At 48.3% G+C, this 21,249-nt stretch overlaps 1 protein-coding gene across 1 annotated transcript; it reads left to right on the plus strand.

Moving 5' to 3' along the window:
• The first annotated feature begins 9,522 nt into the window (after positions 1–9,522).
• Positions 9,523–18,683, plus strand: PDIK1L (PDLIM1 interacting kinase 1 like). The gene is made up of 2 exons (XM_040979613.1): positions 9,523–9,824; positions 16,212–18,683. Exons 1-2 carry the CDS (start codon positions 9,540–9,542, stop codon positions 16,950–16,952), a joined length of 1,026 nt encoding a protein of 341 aa, XP_040835547.1. The 5' UTR covers positions 9,523–9,539; the 3' UTR covers positions 16,953–18,683.
• The last annotated feature ends 2,566 nt before the right edge of the window (positions 18,684–21,249 follow it).

Here is a 21,249-nt window from a genome sequence, read left to right on the forward strand (position 1 = left end):
GATGGCCAGTTTTGGAACCCTGCAACCATGTGGGAAACCTGGAGGAAGTTCCTGGCTCCTGGCTTCGGGTCAGCTCAGCTCCAGCCATTGTGGCCGCCTGGGGAGTAAACCATTGGACAGAAGGTCTTGCTCTCTGTCTCTCCTCCTCTCTGTGTATCTGACTTCGCAATAAATATAAATAAGTCTGAAAAAACAAAAACACAAAAAACTACTATGCTATGATGCCAGTCCCTCAATCTCCATTATCTGCAACGGCCAGGGGTGGTCCAGGATGTGTTCAGGAGCCAGGTCTCACGTGGGTGACAGGGATTCAAGTACGGGAACCATCAGCTATGCTGGTCAGGGTGTGCACTGACAGGAAATGGAGGAGCCACTCAGCCCAAGCTGAGACAGTGGGCAGCCCGTGCAGCTACTGCAGCCACTGTGCCAAATGCCTGCTTCCCTAAGACTGGTCGGGGGTCTGGGAGGGGTTGGGGGGGGGGGCGCAGTGCGATGGCTCAATTGGCTAATCCTCCCATACAAGCACTAGGATTCCATATGCGCACCGGTTCATCCCAGCTGCTCCACATCCCATCCAGCTCCCTGCTTGTGGCCTGGAGAGCAGTCGGGGACGGCTTAAGGCCTTGGGAGACCCAGAAGAAGCTTCTGGATCGTGTTTTCAGATCAGCTCAGCTCTGGAAGTTATAGCCGTTTGGGGAATAAACCAGCAAATGGAAGATCTCTATCTCTCTGTCTCTCTTTTTCTGTAAATCTGCCTTTCCAATTATAAATAAATAAATAAAAACACTGACCAGGGATTCAGGATTTAAGTCGTGTTAACCTAAGCTCTCCATGACAACGTCCCCGACAACATTTCACCCAATTGTTTCAGCATGATTTCACAATCATTGTCCAAGTTCACTATTTCTTCAGATTTGCAAACTCATGCTTTTCCTAGTTTTATTATGTCTTCGGCATTTACTCATTGAAATTCTTTCATTAAAACATAACTTTTTATCAACTACTCATGGTTCCCTAGAATACAACACACAAAGATCAGAAACCTGTTGGAATATTTCCCTTTATGTTCAATGCATTGTAGTTAGCTGATTTCCTATAAAACACCAATGGTAACAAATGTCCATTTTTTTAAAAAAAATTTTGATGATGATTACATGGTTAATCAGGGTGTGAAGGGTTGAAGATTAGGGAAAAGTGGATGAGACTATTATTTCCACATTTTGTTTTTCTCTCTTTCCTGTGTCTGGGAGAAGCAGGGAGTTAAAGAGAGAAACCACACCAAACCTCCCAACCACCTCAGTACCCAGAGATGGGGAAGAGCCACCTGAAATTAATCCAGGGTACCGGATATGAAGCATGTCTTAAGGTTTGTTTTTTTTCTATTTTTATTGCAAAGTCAGATATACAGAGAGGAGGAGAGACAGAAAGAATGATCTTCCATCTGATGATTCACTCCCCAAGTGGCCACAATGGCTGGAGCTGAGCTGATCCAAAGCCAGGAGCCAGGAGCTTCTTCCAGGTCTCCCACATGGGTGCAAGGTCCCAAGGCTTTGGGCCGTCCTTGGCTGCTTTCCCAGGCCACAAGCAGGGAACTGGATGGGAAATAGGGCTGCCGGGATTAGAACCAGCACCCATATGGGTAAGGACTTTAGCAAGTAGGTTGCCATGCTGGGCCCAAGCCTGTTTTGAGGGTTCTGTTCAAGTGGTTTCGATAGTTCTGGCATGCTGTCAACCTTGCAGATCCACGGATGAGGAACTTCTTCCATGGTCCATTGGCTGACACAGTTCACCTTAGAGTTTCCATGTGCCCAGAAATTTGTTGTTAAGCTTCGTTTGGGGAGTTGACCATTTTGTTCTGCCCTGCTTCCTCTGCTATGCTCCCTGTTGTCCTCTGCAGACTTCAATGGACTGCCACATCTCCACGAGCATCTGTATGCCATCCACTGCTCCACCTAAACCCTGAGGAGGCCCAGCTCTGACACATGCACCTCACAGTCAGATCCCGCCACTCTCCCCATGGTTGGGGTTCTCAGTCCAGCAGTTTAATTGGGAGGACCCTCAAATAAATCTCATCTGAGGTGGTCCCAGACCCGACTCTCGTGTGTGCCCACCAGTACAGGGTCTGGCTCATTCTGTCATCCACATTGGCCTACACACATACTAGTAGTTGCAATTACTAGGTCAGATCTATCTCCAGCCCCATCTCTCATGCAAACCAATGGGTGCTGTGGCCCAGCTCAACCCCATCCATCACACATTTACCCCTCACATACACCCAGTCAGAGTGACCCACAATAACACCACTAAACCAGTGCCTAGCCATGGTTCCTGTGCCTGCCAGCATGTGCAATGGGCTGGTCCAGTCTGTCCCCCAACCCATTCAGCTCTTGTACACACCATTGGGTGTTGAAGCCTAATTCAACCCAACTGACTCTATCATCCAGCCTACACTTGTGCCAGCGGGTACCATCACCTTTCTAGCCAGGCCCATCCCCAGCCCTGATTCCCATGCTCACCCTTGGGAGCCATATCCCATCAAAGATACACCCCCAGTTTCCCCTCTGGACCCAATCCCTGCCCTGGATCTTGCACTCTGCAGGTGGTTCATGACAGGGCATGCCCTCAGTCCTAGCATTTGCCAGCTGACACTGGGGCAAAGCCCAGCCAACCTGCACTTACTCTGGCTCATGCCTGCACCAGTGGATAGTCAGTTAGCCCAGCCTAGCTCTCTTCCTAACCCAGGTCACATGCAGGCAATCAAGTGTTGTAGCTCTGCCAAGCCTGGTCTGCTCCCAGTCCCAGCTGTCATGCTCATCAGCAGGACCGTTGGCCCAGCAAGGGAGTCCCCTACTTGGCTCTCCTACTTGGCTCATACACCCCTACCCCGGGTCATATTTGTGCTGGTGGGTGCTGCAATCCAGTCCGGAATGGTCTACCTTACCTTGACATTTGCCAGTGGGTGCTGTTAGCCTGGCCCTGGCCTGGTCTGTCCCCCGTTCCAGCTTGCGCTGGTGGGTACTACTGCCCAAACAGGCCTGTTCTGCACACTGTCCTGGTTCTCAGATCTCCCACTGTGTATTATGAACTGGCCTGACTTGGCCTGCCTCCAGACCTGACCCACACATATGCCAGCAGGTACTGTAATCTGACCCGGTTAGGCCTTGCCTTGCGTCTTGTGCTCACCTGCAGGGACTGTGTCCTGACAAACAGGTAAAATTAGGAATTCATGGATTTTAATACCATCATGTACCGATCTACTGAAGTAGTTGCTTTTCTCATAGTGCCCAGATTGTTCCATTTTTGGCCACTAGGGTTCTTTGGGTTGCTTCCTGGGTAATTTTTTAATGTGTATATTTATTTATTCACTTATTTGAAAGGCAGAGTTACAGAGAGTGAAAGAGAGAGACCTTCCATCCACTGGTTCACTCCGCAAATGGCCACAATGGAGCCTGGTGTGATAGCCTAGCAGCTAACGTCTTCACCTTGCACTCGCTGGGATCCCGTATGGGTGCCAGTTCTAATCCCGGCAGCCCCGCTTCCCACCCGGCTCCCTGCTTGTGGCCTGGGAAAGCAGTCAAGGACAGCCCAAAGCTTTGGGACCCTGCACCCACATGGGAGACCCAGAAGAAGCTCCTGTCTCCTGACTCCGTATTGGCTCAGCTCCAGCCATTGCGGCTGCTTGGAGAGTGAGTCATCAGATGGAAGATATTCCTCTCTGTCTCTCCTCCTCTATATATATCTGCCTTTCCAATAAAAATAAATAAATCTTAAAAAAAAAAAAAAAACTGGCCACAATGGCTGGGGCTGGACCAGGTTGGCCGGGAGTCAGGAGCCTCTTTCTTATCTTCCACATGGGTTCAGGGGCCCAAGCATCTGGTCTACCCTCTGCTGCTCTCCCAGGCACATTACCAAAGAGTTGGATCAGAAGTGGAGCAGCTGGGATTCAAGCCTGTGCTCATAGGGGATGTTGGTTCTGCAGGCAGTAGCTTAACGCAGTCTGCCAGTGAGGACCCTGGCAGGCAATAGTGATGGCTCAACATCAAGTTCCTGCCACCCCCACAGGGGTCACCTGGTTAGAGTTCCAAGCTCCTGGCTCCAGTCCAGCCCCAACCATCATGTGCATTTTGGGAAAAGCCAGTTGATGGGATCCGTGTCTCAAATGCCAAACAGTTAAAAAAATAACAAACAAACAAACAAAAACCCACCACCAGTATCACTAATGATAGGGCCAGTGAGTGTGACTGGTATTTCTATTAAGCTTTCGTGGTCCTTGGATGACCCTTCCACAAGGGAAGTGGAGTCAAAACTTACAAATCCACTTAACAAGACTTTCTCTCTAGAATCATATCACCAATCTGGCATGCACATGATTCACTTACTTCCCTTATTATACATCTATTTATTTGAAAGTGACAGAAGGCAGGGAAACCCGGATGAAGCTCCTGGCTTCAGCCTGGCCCAGCCCTGGCCTTTGCAGATACTTGAGGTGTGAGCCAGTGGATGGAAGATCTCTTTCTCTCTAACTCTGGCTTTCAAATAATTTTTTTTTTTTTACCCTTTACCTCCCCCTTTACCCCAGATATAGGAAAAAAAATGTGGAATAATAGTCTTACCACTTTCCTGTAGCCCTTGAATCTTTCTGCCCTAATTAACTATGTAAAGATTGTAAAAAAAAAATTTTTTAATAGGAAAAAAAAAGTTTTTAACATATACGATGTCCCTTTTTTTTTTTTTAATCTTTTATTTGAAACAGAGTTACACAGAGAGGAGAAACACAGAGAATCTTCTCTCCACTGGCTCACTTCCAAAATGGCCACAGTGGACAGAGATGGGCCAGTCCAGAAGCTAGGAGCCAGGAGCTTCTTCCAGGTCTCCCACACGGGTGCAGTGGCTCAAGGACTTGGGCCATCCCCCACTGCTCTCCCAGGCACATTAGCAGGTACCCGGATCAGAAGTGGAGCAGCCTGGACTCAAACCAACATCCATACGGGATATCAGAACTGCAGGCGAGATTTAGCGCTATCAGCCCAGCCCCATGAAGTGCCTTTTTCTAATTGAAATCGTGCAAAACATCGGCAATGTCCCCAAACAGTAACTAAGTAAGAAAGTACATTCACGGGAGTCTCAGGATTTATTCTTCCAGATCACCTTTTTATTTAAACAGTGATTTGCTTATCTGAAAGGCAGACTTGGCAGGAATGAGTTCCCACCTGCTGGTTCATTCCGAATGCCTACAACAGCCAGGACTGAGCCAGGCTGAAGCCAACATCCAGGGACATGTGTGACAGGGACTCAACACATTGGCAGGAAGCTGGATTGAAGTGGGAACCCAAACTGGGTTCCAGTTCCAATTCTATTCCCGATTCTAGGGAATGTGCACGCCAGGAGGCAGGGGGCAATGGCTCACATGATTGGATCTCTCCTGCCCATGTGGGAGGCAGCCTGGCCCACATGTGGCAAGTGAGCATCTGGAGAGTAAACTGGCAGGCAGCTCTCTATGGCTCCAATTGGCTAATCCTCCCATTGCAAATGCCAGCATTCCATGTGGGAGGAGTTTCCCGGCTGCTTCACTTCCCATCCAGGTCCCTGCCTTGGGACCCTGCACCCGCGTGGGAGACCTGGAGGAGGGTCCTGATCCACTCAGCTATGGTCACTGCAGCCATCTAGGGAGTGAACCAGCAGATGGCCATTTGCACAGAGCCCTCCCACTTTCCTTTCCAGCTGGAGTCTTCCTGACATGAATACTCCCAGCCATGAAGACTGGCACTTAGCTGGCACGAAAGTCCGAGCCTAGCAGTTCCTCTTTCTGGGGCAGAGGCGGTTGTGCACCCCAAGGCAGTGGGTATCCAAGGTCAGTGTCTTTTGGTCAGATGAGGCAAAAGTCTGTTTCCCCACGTGCAAGAACAGAGCTAGTAAAAAGCCCGCGCCTGTGAGTCCCCGGTGGCTTCACTAGCCTGTCATTGCACCTGAGAAAGTACTTGGGCTTCCGTCATCCTTATGAAACCAGGATGAAGTCGGCTGTCTCCTAACCCAGTGCTCACTATGAGGTCCATTTGGGGAGGGAACCAATGCATGGAAGAGATATGCATGTGGTGTGTGCGTAACTGGTTTTCAAAGAATCCTCAAACGGAAAAAGCCCTAACCCAGTGCCATTCTCAGCAGAAGGCCCGTTAGGGAAAGCAAGCAACTGAGCTGGGCAGGAGTACAGAAGCAGCAGCCAGCACTTTGCTTCCTGCAGGTGCAGATGGGGTAAGACGTGTCCGGAAGGCGCCTGCGGCTCCGTACGGCCCAACTCTGAGTGACAGCTGCAGGGCATCCCACCCACCCCGGAGACCGTTCCCCCGAAACAGAACTGGCGGGGGCTCCGCAGTCAATCCCGGTCCGGTTGGCTAGGCCGGCGAGCTGTCCCCGCGCGCCCTCCTGCAGGGACCCCGACCCTCTCCACCAGAGCGCAACCAGGTGTGGACGCCGCAGGCCCGGACTCCCCGCGGCCCGAGAACAATGAGGCGCTGGCTTCTTTAAGGGAGATACCACCGCGCGGCGGGGCAGGGGACAGCGTCTTCCCAGATGGTCGCGTCGCCGACCGGACTACCGCAGCACCGGGCAACAGGGCTCAGTGACTCGGACAAAAGGGGGCAGCCTCGCTCCCGGCGGGGCGGACGCCAAGGCCTCCGCGTCTAGGTCGCGCCACCCCCGCAGCCGAGCTCCGCGTCCCGCAGGCATCCCCGGCCCCGCGTCCAAGAAGATGCTCCAGGCGTCCGTCCCCAGCGACCCCCGCACACCAGCATCCCGCGGCTCGGTAGGACTAGTGGGGGGAGGGAGGCCGCAGCCGGCCGTGCGCGCACTACCGGGCCCGGACCTGCGGCTGCGAGCCCCACGGAGGGCGGAGGCCCCCCACTCCCGAGCCCGGCCACCCCTGCGGGGAGGCGAGCCAGTGGTGCGCTCTGCAGAGCGCGCGGCTCCCCGCACCCCGGGCTCCGCGGCGGCTGCAACGGCGAGGCGCGAAGGGCGCGCGCCCCGGTTCGCGCTACGGAAAGCCGGAGGGGGGCGGGACCGGCGCCGGGGGTGTGTCCGCGCAGCACGGGGGCGCGCGCCGCCCTCTGACTGGAGGCCGCGGCGGCGGAGGCGCGAGCTGCCCGATAATGGCGGCCTGCAGAGCCCGCGAGAGGGAGAAGCAGCGGCGGTGGCTGCCCTGAGGTAAAGCTGGCCCTGCGGCGTGGCACAGAAGCCCGGCTGCAGCGCCGCACGGCCCTACCGGGGCCTCCCGCCGCCGGAGGCCTGGCGCAGACCTGTCAGCCGAGTTCGGCCGTGCAAGGCCCGTGCGCTCAGGCCGGCGGCCCCAGCTGCGGCCTCCTTCCTCCTCTCCCCGCCAGGGCCTCCACCCAAGCCCCCAGCCCCGGGCAGTCGAGGCGGTGGGCAGTGCCGGTTCCTCGGGGAGGGGCAGGGTCTCTGGAGGACCCCCCTCGGGCCTTCCTCAGGAGGTGACCGCGGAAGGGGAGGGTCAGATAACCTGGCCAATGAGCACGGCCTGAAGGGGCCGCGTTGGGCGACACCTCTGGCTCCGAGTGGCCCTTCCCGGGCCCTTGCAGGTGCACGGCCGGGGCTGCGGGCGCGCGGGCCGGGGAGAGGCCGGTCCCCGGGCGCTTGGGTGCGCTCGGGGCGCGTCACCGTGGAGTTCGGGGAGCGGGGCAGCCTAGAGCTTTCCGAAGCCGCTTCCCTCCTCCTGGCCCGGACAGGCGCCCTTTCCACTGGGGATTCTATCGACTGTGGAAAGGGTGTGTGGCCCGGGGGGAGTGGCGGGCGGCCCCCACGGAGGGCAGGGAAGGCTGGGTGCGGGGGACCTGGAGCGGGGTTGGAAGGGCAGCTGCCCAGGGGAGAAGCGGGACCTCCAGCAATCTCGGAAGCCGCTGTCCGTGATTCAGTCCGTCCTGGGCCCCCAAAACGGCAGTTCCCCAGGGCTCCGGTTGGAGGGCCGGCAGCTTTTTGTTTCCGTGTGGACACAGGCCACCGTGTGGTCTCACTTGGTGACAACCTAAATAGCAGAATGCGTTCTTGAGCCTTGTTAGGATCCAGACACTTCTTGCAGCGTGAGAAGGCAGCCTTGGCGCCTTCTCTATCCAGCACGTGAATACGAATGTAAGGGGCCATCGCTCCCGCCTTAAGTCACTTTATCAAGTTGAATAACCAAAAACTCCGTCAGAGGGCCCGCTTGGTACTATAGGGATGTTTTTTATGGACGAAATGACCTTGAACTAGGGGCACGCTAGTATTCCCTTTCGGAATGCCAAGTTTGACTACCCCTCTCCCCAAACCAGCTGCCCGTTAACGCACTTGGAAAGGCAGCGGATGGTGGCCCAAATAATTGGCCACCTAACACTCACGTGGGAGACCCAGATAGGGGTCCAGGCTGACCCAGCTTGGAACAGTGCATGCATTTGCGGAGTGAATCAGCTGATGGGTGATCTGGTCCTCTCTGTCATTCTGCCTTTCAAATAAAGTAAATCAAAACAAAACAAAAAGAACTAACTATTGTTAAAACGTACCTGTGTTTTAAGCAGCTTGCTGTGTTTGTAAAGGAACTTTCTCACTTATATAGTAAGATAACAATAACAAGCAGAATTAACATGAACATACATGCCTTAGCTGTTTCTTGCAAATAAAAGCAGTTTTTTAAAAAAGCAGTTACAGGAAAAAAGGAGAAACAGAAAGATCTTCCGTCTTCTGGTTCACTTCCCAAAAGGCCACAACGGCCAGAGTCTGATTCAAAGCCAGGAGTTGCTTCAGGGTCTCCGCCATCCTCCACTGCTTTCCTAGGCCTTTGGGAAACTGGGAACTGGAAGGGAAATGGAGCAGCCACTGTGTGGGATGCAGGTGCCCCAGGTGGAGGACGGCCCAAGGCGCAAGGCCCAGCCTCTTAAATCATGAAACCATTTAAGCATTTTATGTTCTGATTGGTTGACTCTGAACCCTTGAGCAAAAGCCAAGTGTTTGTATTTCTGTGAGGATTTTGTGCTTTTTTTTTTTTTACTTTCTATATGTAAATCAGACTTAAGGAGCTAGAATTTTGCTTCCTTGCGTGTTTTCCAGGCTCAATAAGTAAGAATACCAACTCTGGAATTTATTTTTAACCATAATATTTTCGAAGAAACTCCTAAAAGCATCAGTGTCGCGCAGTGCTTGAAGTCATGGCCGTTTGGGCGGGTTAGCCTGGTTTCAAGTTGGCTGTTCCTAGTTGTCCAACCTTGTGCATGTCAGCCCGTACTTAGTTCACTCAGCTCTAAAATGAACAAGCCAGGGTGAGAAGCAAGTGATTTTAATATTAGAAAGTGCTTCTAACGCTTCTTACTACCAGTAAGTACAGTATAATTGTTACTATAATTATTAGTTATATTTGCCCAAGGTATAGTAAATATCATTCAAGCAGCACACACAGTGAGACAGATAACTAAATCATCCAAAAAAAAAAAAAAATAGAAGCTAGTCGATTTACATCACTTTGCCTTTTTTTTGTTGTTGTTCCAGAAACCTCGACCTCGAAGATGGTGAGTAGCCAGCCAAAGTACGATCTAATACGGGAAGTCGGCCGAGGCAGTTACGGGGTGGTGTACGAGGCGGTCATCAGAAAGACCTCCGCTCGGGTGGCCGTGAAGAAGATTCGATGCCACGCACCTGAAAACGTGGAGCTGGCGCTCCGGGAGTTCTGGGCGCTCAGCAGTATTAAGAGCCAGCACCCCAATGTGATCCACCTGGAGGAGTGCATCCTGCAGAAAGATGGGATGGTGCAGAAGATGTCCCACGGCTCCAACTCTTCCCTTTACTTACAGGTACGTGTCCCTGACCGGGAAGTACAAGTGATGTCGGGCACACAGAATGACATGAGTCGTGGGGAAGAGGAAAGAAGGGGTCGGAATGTCTCCCTCTCAGCACGCGGGTTTGATTGTTCAGAGGAGATGAGGGTCTGCCAGCACTTGACTAGATGTTTGCTTAAAACGTTTTATTGAATCGTGTGATGCACAAACCTAAAAATAGTGCTGGCCACCTGTCGTGCCTTGGAACTTGAGAGTCTCCACAGAAATGGGGCAAGGTAGGGCCCAGAGACGTTCCCGGGACTGGAGTCTCAGGTCCACTTCTTAGATATCATTTGTATTGGAACTGAAGATAGAACAGAAGGAAAAATTCCACAACCCATAGCAGTATCCAGAGATAATTAAACATCTCTTGCATAGATCAATGGTTTGAACATAAACTTTTCCTGTTTTAGAGGGTTATGTGGCTCCTTAACTAATTAAGAATCCATTCCCGTTCATTTGGATGACCCATGATGAGCACCTGTGTGTGTTAACAGCTGACACAGGGTCTGTCCGCACCCGGTGCTGTGCTCTGTGCTGTCTTCAGGGCAGTGTTGTAAGACAATCCTGTGAGGAAAGCTCTAGTGTCTCCACGATGAGTCAGGAACCAAGGCCTGGGACAGAGAGGCACCAGAGTCATAGAGCCTGCAGGGTCTGTACCCGAGGACCTCCAGCAGTTAAAGCCTTTGCTCTCCCTGCTCCCTGATTACTCTTCTGTGGACCCAGGGAGGACATGTGGGTGACACAAACCAAAATCCCCAGTAGCTCTTTTTCAGTGTGTAGAAAAGATACTTAAAACACAGTTAGTGAGGGGCTGGTGTTGTGCAGTAGATTAAGGCTCTGCTTGGAGTGCCAGGCTGGAGCGCTGGTTGGAGTCTAGAAGACTCTACTTTGGATCTAGCTTCCTCTTAGTGCACCCTGGGAACCATCAGAGGATGGTCCAAGCACTTACGCCTCTGCCACCCATGAGACCCACATGCACTTCCGGGCTCCTGGCTATGGCCTGGCACAGTCCTGGCTGTTATAAGCTTTTGGGAATTAACCAGCAGATGAAATATCTGTTTGTCTCTTTCTGCCTTCCAACTAGATCAAAGTAAATAAACACTGAAATATATATATCTGTGTATATGTATGTATGTGTGTATAATAAACATAGCTAGTTATATACATGGATATAGCTGTTCTTGGTAAAGCACATAATTTTTCTTGTATCTCTAAATTCAGAATTAAAACAGACTTTATCATTAAACAGAATGAAAGGTTTTGGACTAGGAACAACAAAGAAAAAAGATGATATAAGAAACCTGCAATTTAGGCCCAGTGCAGTGGCCTAGCAGCTAAAGTCCTCGCTTCGCATGCACCAGGATCCCATATGGGCACCAGTTCTAATCCCGGCAGCTCCACTTCCCATCCAGCTCTCTGCTTGTGGCCTGAGAAAGCAGTTGAGGATGGCCCAAAGCCTTGGGACCCTGCACTCACGTAGGAGACCCGGAAGAGCTCCTGGCTTCTGGCTTCAGATCAGCTCAGCACCACCCGTTGCGGTTACTTGGGGAGTGAATCATTGGACAGAGAACTTCCCCTCTGTCTCTCCTCCTCTCTGTATATCTGACTTTGCAATAAAATTAAATAAATCTTTAAAAAAAAAAAAGAAAGAAAAAGAAACCTACAAGTTTCACGGCCAGTATTGTGGCATAGAAGGTTATGCTACTGCTTGAAGTGCCAATGGCTCATGTGGGTGCTGGTTTGAGTCCCCACTGCTCTACTTTCAATCTAGCTCCCTGCAAATGCACCTGGGGAAGCAGTAGAGGCTGGCCCAGGTCCTTGGGACCCTGCACCCACATGGGAGACCCCAAAGAAGTTGCCAGCTCTTAGCTTTGGATCAGTCCAGCTATGGCCATTGTGGCCAGTCGGGGAGTGAACTAGAAGATAGAGGATCTCTCTTTGTCTCCTTCTGTATGTGTTAACTCTGGCTTTCAAATAAATAAACAAATCTTTACAGAAGAAATTTGCATGTTTCATTGTATGATGACAACCTGAGTCCATAACTTAGCACTGTGTGCGCTGTTTGCTGTCTTACAACAGGGACTTCAAGAACATGAAGCCTGTATTTTATTTACTTTTTGAAAAATATATATTTATTTTTATTGCAAAGACAGATGTGCAGAGAGGAAGAGAGACAGAAAGGAATATCTTCCATCCGATGATTCACTCCCCAAGTGACCACATGGCCAGAGCTGTGCTGAACTGAAGCCAGGAGCCAGGAGCCTCGTCCAGCTCTCCCACATGGGCACAGGGTCCCAAGGCTTTGGGCTGTTCTCAGCTCCTTTCCCAGGCCACAAGCGGGGAGCTGGATGGGAAGCGGGGCTAATGGGATTAGAACCGGCGCCCATATGGGATCCCGGTGCATGCAAGGCGAGGAATTAAGCCATGAGACCACCTCGCCAGGCCTTTATTTACTTTTGTAAAAGTGCTTATTTTGTAAGTTGCCCTGCTTGAGAAACATTGGAATTCTTTTTCCCACATTTCCTCTGAGGGATAAACTTTTGCTGAACTTGCAGGCTGAGATGCATCCTGTCTTTTGTGCCAGCAGAGCAGACATTTGCACATGTAGCTCAGGGCTGACTGTAGACCTAGCAGCCATTCTCCTAACTGGGCACTAGCTGATCATTCACAGTTTTAAGAGGTAACTGACTCTGGGAATTTTGCATCTAAGACATTTTTTCTAAAGTAAATTCCACTTTTAATTTTGAAAGATGGGATTACAGAGAGAAACACACACAAAGAGAGAGGATTAGAATCTTCTGTTTCTCGGTTTACTCCTTAAATGTCCAAGACGGGTGGGCCGGACCAAACCAGGAACCCAGAGCTTCATCTGTATCTCCCATGTAAGAGCTGGTGCCCAAGTACTTGGGCCAGCTTCTGCTGCTTTCTCATGATATTAGCAAGGAGCTGCATTGGTAGTGAGAACAACTGGACTCAAACTGGCACCCACATGAGTTTTTGACGTCTCAGGCGGAGGCTTACCTTGCTATACCAAAATGCCGGTTCCTAAAACACATTCTTTTAAGATTTGTTCTTTATTTTTTTGGGAAGGTAGATTTACACAGAAAAGGACAGAAAGATCTTCCACCCACTCGCTGATTAACAACCTAGATGGTCACAGTGGCCAGAGCTGAGCTGATCCAAAGCCAGGAACCTGGAGCTTCTTTAGGGTCTCCCACGCAGGTGCAGGGTCCCAACGCTTTGGCCCATCCTCCACTGCTTTCCCAGTCCACAAGCAGGGAGCTGGGTGGGACGTGGAGCAGCCAGGACAAAAACCAGTATGCATGTGGGAGGCTGGTGCCTCTTGAGCCTTGGCGCCAGCCCCTAAAACACTTTTTTAGTGAAACCATGTGTGAGGAGGGATAGACATTTGGCAGAGCTATTAACCATCACTGTTAACTTACCAGGGTGATCACGAACACAGTCTGGCTGGTGCGATGGCCAGTCCTCCCCCCGTGGTTCTGATTCCATTCCTGGCTGTTGCACTTCAAGTCCTACTCCTTGCTTGTGACCTGGAACAGCGAAGGACAGCCCAGATCCTTGGGCTTCTGCACCCAGGTGGGAGACCTGGAAGAAGCTCTGGCTCCCGGATTTAGACCAGCCTATCTGTTGCCATTTTGGCCATTTGGAGAGTGACCCAGTGGAAGGAAGATTCTCTCTCTCTCTCTTTCTCTCTCTCACACACACACACACATATTTTCTCTCTCTGTAACTCTTAAGTGAAAAATAAATAAATCTTTAAAAGAAAATAGAAGAAGAAAGCTGGAATCCAGAGCAGAGCAGAACTTGAACCGAGGCCTTGTGCCACGGGGTGCAGTTGGCCTAAACTGCACGTTCGCCACCAGGCCCAATGTGTGTCAAGCCCATACAATATGAGTCATGATCTCAGCCCTCCAACGGAGCTGTCAGAGCAGAGATGATGTGCAGCTGCTCTCGGCCCTGAGGAATAGTCAGGGATTCATGCCAGTGTTCAAATTGTCCTTTGTGTGGACTCGGTTGACTTTCATCAACACACTGACCAAGCACCTTCTCTCTTAAGTTGACATCTCGTACAAGCAACAGGTATTTACAGCTGTTCAGGACAGACTGTGACCAGAGAAGTGCCAATGGCTCATGTGTGTGGTCTTCTCCATTCTTTGAGCAAATCTTAATTTTCTTCCATGTTGTCCTGGGAATTACTAAATCAGTTCCTGGGAGCTGAAAGCTCACCTAGAAGGAAAACAGAAAATTATTCACAGGTGGCACAATGTCATGCATAAAAATTAATGTGGCCAGTCTGTCTACTGAGTTCTGTGTCATAGGTGAGAAGTAAAGGATGGTGTAGGAACATATAAAAAGAAACCAATAAAATATAACACTAGGCTCATTTTCTGTTATTGAGTGATTGGAAATACAGAGTGATACAGAGAGACAGATCTTCCCACCAATGGTTTATTCCCCAAATGGCCACAACAGCCAGGGCTAAGGCAAGCTGAACATAAGAACTTAGAATTCCTACTTTTTAATTTTAAGTTGTATCTATTTGAAAGGCAGAGTTACAGACAGAATGAAAGAATCTTCTACTTGCTGGTTCTCCCTGGGTGTCTGGAACCCAAGCACCTAGGCCATCTTCCTCTTGTTTCCTAGCCACAGTAGTAGGCAGCTAGAGCAGAAATAGAACAGCCAGGACTAGAACCAGCGCTCCAACATGGAATGCTAGTATAACAAGTGGTGGCTTTACTGGCTTCATCCTGACGCCAGCCCCAATACTGGAATTTCAGAATTAACTGGGATCGGCATCGTGGCACGTCAGGCGGAGCTGCTGCTTAAGACAGCCACATCCCATATTACAGTGCTTAGTTCAAATCCCAGCCACTCCATGCTTGCTGCTAACATGCCCAGGAGGCAGCAAATGAGGGCCCAAGTGTTTGGGTCCCTGCCCCTAACACAGGAGAGCCAGATAAAATCCCTGCCCTTGGCGAGGGCCTTTGGGCAGTGAATTAGTAGATGGAAAATTCTGTGTTTGTGTCTGTGTAGAGTGATGAGGCAGTAGCTAGATCAGTGAGTGAGAAAAACTTCCCAACCGTGAAGACCTGGATATTCAAAGTTTTGAAGCAAAAAAACAAGAAGCGTGTTAGGGGTTGAAAGAAAATAGTAGAGAGTACAGGGAGAGTTGATTTCGTTGCAGCCGGAAGAATCAGTGGGTGTCAGAACACACAGGTCTGGCCTGGTTGAAGAGCTTGGGCCGTACCCCAAGGAGCAGTAGCAGACATGATGAGAGGACATGCTCCTAGCTACAGCCTCCACTCTCACCCCAGAAAAGCAAGAGGAAGTACCAGCAGATTTAAGCAGGAAATTATCAGTTCAATCACTCTTCAGCAGCACTCCAGGTTTTCTTCTTTCTTTCTTTTTTTCCTATTCAATTTAAATAAAATGCCACACAACAAATACTTTTAAAGCACCATCTACCCATATTTTGATGTTTTCATGAATTGTGAGCTAGGTGATAAGAGTTTTGTTCTGTCGACTCATGTGCATATAGTTGGACAGTTTCCAAATAAAGCTAGTTACGGAGAGAAAGAGAAAGATCCTTCATCCACTGGTTCACTCGCCAAATGCGCCCACAGACAGTCTGGGCCAGGCTCAAGCCAGGGACTCCTTCTGAGTCTCCCACATGGATGCAGGGATCCAAGCAGTTGGGCCATCTTCCACTGCTTTTCCAAGTGCATTAACTAGATCCAAGAGGAGCAGTCAGGACTGGAACTGGTGCCCTTTATTGCATGCTGATATAACCCACCAGGCCGCAATGGCAGCCCCACAAATAAGCAATTTTAAAAAAGATTTATTTATGTGAAAGGCAGAGACAGAAAGAGAGGCAGATCTTCCATCTACTGGTTCACCCTCAAATGGCCTCAATGCCCAGAGCAGGACTGGTATGAAGCTAGAAGCCAGGAGCTTCTGGGTCTCCCACGCGGGTGCAGTGTCCCAAGGCTATGGGTCATCCTCCACTGCTTTCTCAGGCCCCAAGCAGGGAGCTGGATGGGAAGTGGAGCAGCCAGGACGTGAACCGGTGTCCATAGGGGATCCAGCACTGTAGGGAGAGGCTGGCACACATTATACCACAGCACTAGTCCCCAAAGCTACTTTAAAATTTAACCCTGGGCTTATTCAGTAGGGGTGAGGTAACAGTTTAAAATGCACGGTAATAGCACCAGATAACATTCCTGGAGTTCCCACTTTAAAACTGGAGACAGACTTAACCTTTGATCAGTTACTCTTCTTCTCTAACTAAACTGGGTAACTGGTGCGGTTGATTGTCATCTTTTTTTTCCCCTCTTGTAGCTTGTAGAGACTTCATTAAAAGGAGAGATTGCCTTTGATCCCAGAAGCGCCTATTATTTGTGGTTTGTGATGGATTTTTGTGACGGAGGAGATATGAACGAGTATCTTTTGTCCAGGAAACCCAATCGTAAAACTAACACCAGCTTCATGCTTCAGCTGAGCAGTGCCCTGGCTTTCTTGCATAAAAACCAGATCATCCACCGAGATCTTAAGCCAGATAACATCCTAATTTCTCAGAGCAGGTTGGATACCAGTGACCTGGAACCCACACTCAAAGTGGCTGATTTTGGTCTGAGTAAAGTGTGTTCTGCCTCTGGGCAAAACCCAGAAGAACCCGTCAGCGTAAACAAGTGTTTCCTTTCCACAGCCTGTGGGACGGATTTCTACATGGCCCCCGAGGTGTGGGAAGGACATTACACAGCGAAGGCCGACATCTTTGCCCTGGGCATCATCATCTGGGCCATGTTGGAAAGGATCACATTCATAGACACAGAGACGAAGAAAGAACTCCTGGGGAGTTACGTGAAACAAGGGACCGAGATCGTGCCCGTCGGGGAGGCGCTCCTGGAGAACCCCAAAATGGAACTCCTCATTCCCGTGAAGAAGAAGTCCATGAATGGGCGAATGAAGCAACTCATTAAGGAAATGCTGGCTGCAAACCCTCAGGATCGTCCCGACGCTTTTGAACTGGAACTCAGATTAGTACAAATTGCATTCAAAGATAGCAGCTGGGAAACGTGACATAGTGTTGGCCAGTCTCTCGGATGGTGTGTTGCTTCTGTTTTAACAGTGATTCAACATTATGTGGCTGGAAAAAAAAAAAATACAAAAAGCTGAACTCCACCATTTAAGGGTTTAGGTTTTATTGTGAGGTGTTTGGTTTTTTGTTTTGTTTTCCTTTTTTTTTTTCCCCTCATTTTTCTTAAATCCAAGCTGGCTGTTTTATGAATGTTTTAAATGTGTATCACCAATGTGCGTGTAATTCTTTTTTAAATGGTCATTGGTAGACATTTGGCAGGAAATTGTCTTAAGAGCCAAGAAGAGAAGAGTCCAGTTTCCTGGAAACCATGTCTCTGTTTTAGACATTCCTCATCAGTGTTAGGAATCTCCACGGAGGAGGAGGCACGCATGCTGGTAATGTAGCCTTCGGAGCTTTGTAAAGGAAGCGTATATGTATATATTTATGTGTATGAGAGTATGTGAACGTGCGCATTTTGCATTCCATATGAGGAAAATGCCACTTCTGCTTAAATTATTTGATGTAGGTTTGGGTTTTTGAAGATCTGCTGGTGAAATCAGTCATGGAAAAATAAACAACTTCCCTCCCCGTCCCTACCTCGTCCATTCCCTCTAATGAAATCATACTAAGGTTTTGGGTTTTTTTTAAAAAAAAATTATTATTTTTATACTATCACACAGCTTCATTTTGGAGAGTCTAAAACTTAACCCTGATTAAAGACAACAGAAGTTGAGCAGTTCAGGGCTACTGGAGGCGCGTTTGAGCTCTCCGTGCCCAGTAGCTGCCCGAGCCCATTAGCGACGCAGGCTTAGGTGGCAGGCTGGCCAGGACGGGGATGACTCAGTCGTATCTTCTCTCGGTAGCTGAGCGTTCCTGCAGCTAATAAAACCACTGCGCTGGGACATGTCTGCACTTGAGCGTCTGCAACCCGCCACAAATCTGAACACGGGATTCTTCTGGTGTTTCAAAAAAACAAAACAAAAAAAATTGAACAATCATAGATGTATGAACCTGATGTATTAATTTTTGGTCTCAAAACTTCTAATCCTCTATGTATGAAGTTGAAGAAAGTGATTGAGCTCCATGGCCTGTCTCGATCTCTTTAATCCAATTACCAGAGTTCCTCTTGTTTTGGCACTTAATGCTAGTTTTCTCTTGTCTACTTTGAGGCTAATGTGGCAATGCTATGATTGTTTTAAACGTTGATCAAGTGAGAGATGATACCTCTACAGTTTTGTAGATGGTTAAAATATTGTAGCATCAACTCTGTTTTCATGTACTTTTGTATGTCAAAAACAACAGACCACTGTTCCTGTTGAAGTCAGTGTAATTTTAACTTTGTGTTTCCTGTAATTGCAGAGAGTTAAAAAGCTAAGGAAAAATTGCCTTCCTTGCGCAGAACATTAGCCATTAAGGTCGAATAGACTTAACAATATACCTAAGTTGTTCTTTATAAAGCAGTAGGCCCTGGTCCAAAGTCAAAGCAAACAGCATTAGAAAAGTGAAAGTGTCAATGGTGTGCATAATCACAGCTTTTTTTTTTTTTTCTTAACTTACGCAACTTCTAGAACATCATATCGTTTCACTCACACACACACACACACACACACACTTAAAATGTACTCAAATGATAATAGAAGTTAAAATATCAGGGCATGTAGAATTTCTGACGACATGCTAACTTGATCTGGAAGCTTAAAAATCAGGCTGAGGGACTTTACTGAAAAGAATGGAGAAAGAAGAAATTTTAGCATCCCTTTAAAACTATTAAATGGAAGAATGTGTTTGAAAATTAGAGGTGGCAATACACTGGAACCTCATGATCACTGGCCCTCAGATCCGTCAGTCGACTTAACACAGACTGAGTTACTGGGAGTGAGAAGGCGTCACGGTACCCGCTAAGGCCTGGCCAATGTGCCAGGGCGTGCGTGGAGCCTCGCTTTCCTCAGTAGGTAGCTGTTGGTCCTGCTCCATTGAAAAGTGTTCACAATAATAATTTAATGGAAAGATTTTGCCTTTGAAATGGAATTATTTCTTTCGTTGGAGGTTAGCGTGTGAGGGGATCAGGAGGTTTCTTCTGGAATTTTCTCAAGTCCTTGTCTTCTGAAGTAGGCCATGAACCAGGCAAAATGATAGTAAATTGTCTTCTTTCGTTCAGACGTATTTCTTAAGTACCTAATGTGAGCTCAGCACTAATGGTTAAGTTGATAAAACGGCAGCCTGTCCAACCAGGAATAAGAAACGGAAGATGCTTATCCGTAGATGGGAAATTCCTGGATATTTGCTAGAGGAAAAATGAAAGCAAGAATTTGTGCACAGTGCCTTGTCCATAATAGGTACTCAGTAAACAATTGCTCGTCACAGAGTCTCTTGCCATGGTCTATAGTGTTTCATGAAATTTGTCTTAATGGAAAAAAAAAAAAAGACCAAATATTTCAAATAGCTTATAGGCAGCTGTGGCCAGTTGAAATGTGGGGTTGTACAGTTAGTTCCTAGAATGTTATTTTTGCACTAGTTGTCTCTTAGATGGGGTTCCTGTAGATTTTTGGTGCTAAGGGATACTTTGTCATTATGATAAAGTGTTAACATGTCTGATAAATAGCACACAGTTCTTTTCTGCTGGTCTGTTTATTTTTGTTGTTTTTCATTGTAAAAAAAAAAAATGTTATCAATCAAACTATTGTAGCAGCTACAAAATAATTCACCAGCATGACAGAATGGTCAACAAAATAAGTCATCAGCACTTCAGAAATGAAAGCAAACTTTTGAAATTTTCTTTTAAAATTGTCAAATATATTTTATGAAGAATTTATAAAGGGGGGAAATGATTGTAATTTATTGTTCATGACAGGGTTTTTTGTTTCTTTTTTTTTTTTTTTTTTAAATAAAGTGAGTTTCAACCAAAAAAAAAATGGGGACCCTGAAAATTCTCCCTTGCTGTTTTGGTGGCTCTGTGGTTCTTGGATAGTGTTTGATTTCATGAGCATAAAAGAGAGGGTCTGAAATTTGAAACGAGGTGTTTTTCACATTTACTATTAAATGGTACTCAGTAAAATACAAGTTGCTGCTGAGAAAAAAGCATTTGAATTCTAGAATTTCCAGCATTGAAGGTTTTCGGGAATTGAACATGTTCTGCTCTGTTTGCTCCGTGTATGAGAGCGGGAATGGCGTGAGGGCATTTGTTCTCCACTCTTCCGTTTCATTCAGGTAAATGCACATCGTGGACTCGGCAAGCTGCTAGAAATGTTCTGAGAGGGTGCAGTTTTCAGTCTATAGTGTGAGACTGTTCGTTGTTTCTCCTGCAAAAAAGACAGATGGCCAGCCTCCTTGCTTTTTGAAGGCGCTCGGTGGCCCAGGCAAAAGCAGAGGCGTGCCATGGAGACAAAAGCACGTTGTGGTCAGGGCAGCAAAGAGGGCATCGGAGTTGTGGCTACACTGGTCACTGCCACCTCCTGTACTCCCATTGTGGACAGGCAAATTTTGGCTTCCTACTTAAGGGGTTTGTGAAAATTTGGGTTTGAAACTGTAGTAAATGTGCTAGCAATTTTTGAAATCCTTTGGTGTTTGCAAAGCAGGTTCACGTGTTTTTTTTACACCTTTTCATAACCTATCTTTATTTAGAACAGAGTATCATTTCTTGATGAAGACATTAGCGATAGTGACAGCAGCTACTGCGGGAACCAAAATGGCTTTACCTCGGGACAGGGTTTTAGCATCTAATCTCTGGCTCCAGTTGGAGGTTTCCCTGCCCACACGGCTTATCTTCCTCATTGAAGTAGCCCTGGGTTGTTTTGGTTTTTCTCTTTAAATTCAAATGTTGCTCTCTTAGCCGACCAATCATAGACAGCCTCGGAAATACAGAGTAATAACAACAGCTGGTTTGTGATTGGATGATCACCCTACCTACGGGGCGGGGCGCCAGCCAGGCAGAGTGCAACTTTTGAAGGCTTACTTTCGCCTTTGTGATGAGTTTTCATTGGTTGGAAGAATTGAAAAAGAAAAAAAAAAAAAAGCTTTTGACTTCACTGTTTCATTTCCTTCTCAGCCTGGCGTTTCCAGCTTGAAGTGCTGTGTGCAGAGTTAGGCAACGTGGTATTACCAAAGGCGTGGTGTGCTGTGGGAACAGCCAGGCTTTGCTAGAGTAGATCTATCTGCATACGTATTTTAAAGATTTATTTATTTTTAATTGGAAGAAGAGAGACTAAATGTTGCATCTGTTGGTTCTCTTTACAAACGGCTGAGACGGCCAGGGTGGGGCCAGGATCCTGGAACTCCATCCAGGTCCCCCACGTGATTGAA

Source organism: Ochotona curzoniae, unplaced genomic scaffold, assembly GCF_017591425.1.
Source record: "Ochotona curzoniae isolate NIBS_2020 unplaced genomic scaffold, NIBS_Ocur_1.0 contig_3255, whole genome shotgun sequence".
Classification (NCBI taxonomy): domain Eukaryota; kingdom Metazoa; phylum Chordata; class Mammalia; order Lagomorpha; family Ochotonidae; genus Ochotona; species Ochotona curzoniae.

Coding starts and splice junctions, on each gene's coding strand:
- PDIK1L (XM_040979613.1), top strand. CDS start 9,540: ATGGTGAGTAGCCAGCCAAAGTACGATCTAATACGGGAAGTCGGCCGA. Junction 9,825..16,211: donor ACTCTTCCCTTTACTTACAG/GTACGTGTCCCT, acceptor CCCCTCTTGTAG/CTTGTAGAGACTTCATTAAA.